The sequence below is a fragment of the Helianthus annuus genome, chromosome 5, assembly GCF_002127325.2.
Source record: "Helianthus annuus cultivar XRQ/B chromosome 5, HanXRQr2.0-SUNRISE, whole genome shotgun sequence".
Lineage (NCBI taxonomy): Eukaryota > Viridiplantae > Streptophyta > Magnoliopsida > Asterales > Asteraceae > Helianthus > Helianthus annuus.
The window spans coordinates 6,684,682-6,688,326 of NC_035437.2; the positions used below are offsets into that span (position 1 = coordinate 6,684,682).

A 3,645-nucleotide genomic window follows, 5' to 3' on the forward strand; every position below is an offset into this window, starting at 1 on the left:
AAAAACTTAAATATATTAGAACATAGTTTTAAACAAAAAATTGACAGTCATTTAATCTCAAGTTTTGAAAATTATTTAGGAACTTAATGTTTAAAAATTATTTACGAAGTTAAAGCTATTAAAACTTACATTCTTAAATATTTAACAACTTACCTTTTAAAAAATCTCTAAAAAATTAAAGTTATTAAGCCTTAAATTTAAATCAATAAATTCCCATTTTGGGTAAAACAAAAATCAAGTCAATTCTACAATTTCTTTTGTCATCACTCACAGGGTTTTTTTTGTAATTTTCCTGTTTCTCCATTAACAAGTCAAATGGTATATTCAAATATTTGATCCCTTATTATGCCAGCGAACAAAATCCAAAACAAAGGATGCTTCATGTAAAGTTACATTCATTGTATTGTTGGGATCCGAACGAGTCTTCATGATCACCAATTAATAAATATAAAGAATTAAAAATGACAATTTCTCATTTTTATTTACTATAACTCAATACTCCACAAATCTGTCATAAGTTGCTTCAATTGCAACTGGGATCTAAAGCGAAGAGAAAATCGGGACGCCTGGCAGGGTTGCACCCGCATCGGTGATGAACACATTGCCACTTACGTACGTAGACGAGTCATGAATCAGATACCTGACTAGTCTGGTTGAGGCTGGATCCGCCGTGCCAAATGTTCTTAAAGGAACAGTCTTTTTAGCCACATTGTCGAGCCACTCTTTTTCCATCAAACCTTGGGTTATTTCAGACCTAAACAACCCCGGATTAATCGAGTTCACCCTGATATTGTACATACCCAATTCCATAGCCATCACCTATTCAAATCATCAACACGAATCTTTAATATTAAAATAAAATAAAATAAAATAAAATAATTAAAAATAAATGGTGTTTTGGAATCTTGAAGATTACCTTGGTCAATGTATTAACACCTGTCTTTGAAGTAGCATATGCAAGGGCACCAGGCAGCTGCCCACGGTCAAGACCCGCTATCGATGAAATATTAATGATCGACCCTCCCACTTTCGCATCACGCATAAGTATACACGTGTATTTCGACACCAACCATGTTCCGGTCAAATTCGTTCTCATGGTACTATCCCATTCTTCTTCATCCAAGTCCCATGGAGTATGCAAATTTCCTGAAACCCAACATGAGATGAATACAAAGGAGTTCTATTAATTTTTTATTTTTTGTGAATGAATAAAAACAATTTAATCCTACTAGGACTCCTATTCTTACACATACTTATCCCTAAACAATTAGAAACTAAATAAAACTAATATGTAGGATAATTCAAATAATAGTAAATACACTTAATTACTATTTTAGTCGTTTATCAATATTCAATTCCCACAAAACATACGCTGAAGGCTAAACGTACTCCATCTATATCGCGAGAAAAAAAAATAAAGTGATTGATAGTGGGGGCGGGAGGGGACGGCCGACCCCCCGAACTTTTCGCTCAGTAGTGGAGAGTATGTGGTTTTCGTATAGAAATTTTTGGGTATATACGTTTTTGACCCCTAGTCGAAAATCTCAAGTTTCGCCACTGCGACTAACAAAGGGGAATGGTACATTAAGTAAAAATCAGGTTACCTTTTTTAGAACATATTGTATATTTAATATAATTGATACCGATGATATTGACATGATGTGTACGTCAATACATGAACTTTTTGTTTATATATAAAAGGCTATTAATATAAAATAGTAACTATAATTAGTTATTATTATTACCTCTAACTCCGGCATTATTAATCAAGGCGTCGATACGCCCAAATGCAGCCCACGCCTTTTTCACCGAGGCTTCAATGATGGGACCCTTGGCACTGACATCAAGTTCCACAGCAACCGCTCGAATATTCTCACCTCGTTGTCCGAGCCGATTGATCTCATCGCATAGGGACACGAGCCGGTCAACCCGGCGAGCGGCCGCAACGATCCTACAACCGGCTTTGGCTAAGTCTAGACAGAAGTTTCGGCCCAGACCGGATGAGGCCCCGGTTACCATGACTATCTTCCCGGTTAGGTCATTCCATGGCTCTAGTTTGGAATTAGATACTGTTTGATTGGCCATGGTTTGTTTGTGTGTTTAGGAAGGTGGGGTGGTGTATTAAGTAGGCAGTTGGGTTGAGGACTTTGAATATTAGTTCATAGAAATAGAAAGGAAAAGTGGGTGATGAAACACACGAGGTAGACCAGACCATATATAGTGTTTAGACCAAACCACTACTAGGTTGTTCAGATTTGAACATTGAAACAGCCTTGAATTTACACGTAACTACCTTGACCTAAACATGTGAGAATCAGTTTTAATAAATAAGAAAAAACACTATAATAAATGCTTACTTGTTTTATATTTTCCTTGAACGGTCAGATAAACATCCTCGGATACCTTTAATCGAGGAAATGCATTCCCTCTTCCATAACAATCAGAGTTGGATGCATACCTGAGCCATCAAGCCATCAGTTCCGGAGAAAACCCGCCCGCCCGGAGGCGCGCTGCGGTAAAACCTGGTTCGGCTCGGTTTCGAACTGGCGACCTCCATAGAGGCCTGGTACTAAACTTCATTGTCACCACCAATGTCCTTCAAAGTGATGCTAGTGGGAGTTGAACTTGGAACCTCAAGGAGAGAAACCAAGTGACTAACCACTAGGCCAACTTGTCAAGACATATTTGTTTTATATTTTTTTAACGACAAATTTCTTTTTTTACTGTCGTATGTGGGACTTGAACCCAAGATCCCCCCCCCCCTCCCAAAGTGTTTAAAGGCTTTGCATATGCCAATGGACCACCACCCCATTGGTTATTTAACTACCGGGAAATCGGACAGTATTGGTATAGTACCGACAATTGGTTTAAAGTCATGATACATGGAAAAGAATGTGTTTTACATTGAAAACCATAAAAATGAATACCGGTACCGATTTAGGTATAGGTTCGATTCGTCACGGTGCCATAATGAATAAAAAAATATGTACGCCGAGAGAAAAATATTAAACACCATCGCATATCCATCTTAAAAAAAGATAATGAATGTGAGTTATTCGATGAGAATCAAATTAAATAAATACTAATGAGTTAAAAAACGTATATTATTTAAAGCATAATTGGTTAAAACTGGAACATAAAAAATAATATAGGAACATAAAAAAACTTATGTTACTATTCATTAGGGCTCTAAATTTGTATATTCCGCACGCGATGTGGTGGGAATTTGGTCGGTATTCGTTCGGTTTGTAAGGGTATCATAATAGTACTGACATTCGAAAGTCAACGATATGCAAAAATAAATATATTTTACACTGAAAACCATAAAAAAACGAATAATGGTACCGATGTCGAAAAAGAACCATAAAAACGAATATCGGCATCAGTTCCAATAATAGCAAATAGTACAGATATCAGTTCGTTTCGTTGCTATACTATCTTGAACGAAACTCTTTTTTTCAACAAAATTTATACAAAAAAGTTAACATCACTAAAAATAGATATTAAACACAGTCGTGTATTCAGTTAAAAAAATATAAGAAACGCGAGTTATCGAAGAAAATTCAATTAAATAAAAACTAAATGGATTAAAGATGAATATTATTTAAAGTATAAAAGTTTAAATAAAAGAATTAAAAAATGTGA

General features: G+C 35.6%; 1 protein-coding gene across 1 annotated transcript; it reads right to left on the reverse strand.

Moving 5' to 3' along the window:
* Positions 1-316: 316 nt before the first annotated feature.
* On the reverse strand, positions 317-2,192 carry LOC110939820 (3-oxoacyl-[acyl-carrier-protein] reductase FabG). Its single transcript, XM_022181388.2, has 3 exons — positions 1,746-2,192; positions 917-1,146; positions 317-819 (listed from the first exon to the last, which is right to left on the reverse strand). Exons 1-3 carry the CDS (start codon positions 2,083-2,085, stop codon positions 541-543), a joined length of 849 nt encoding a protein of 282 aa, XP_022037080.1. The 5' UTR covers positions 2,086-2,192; the 3' UTR covers positions 317-540.
* Between the last annotated feature and the right edge of the window lie 1,453 nt (positions 2,193-3,645).

Bases quoted from the DNA above. Each gene is read 5' to 3' on its own strand.
- LOC110939820 (XM_022181388.2), bottom strand. From the start codon at position 2,085: ATGGCCAATCAAACAGTATCTAATTCCAAACTAGAGCCATGGAATGAC. The intron at 1,147-1,745 runs GTAATAATAATA...GTTGGGTTTCAG, and splicing joins TAATAATGCCGGAGTTAGAG to GAAATTTGCATACTCCATGG. The intron at 820-916 runs GTAATCTTCAAG...TGATTTGAATAG, and splicing joins GTGTTAATACATTGACCAAG to GTGATGGCTATGGAATTGGG.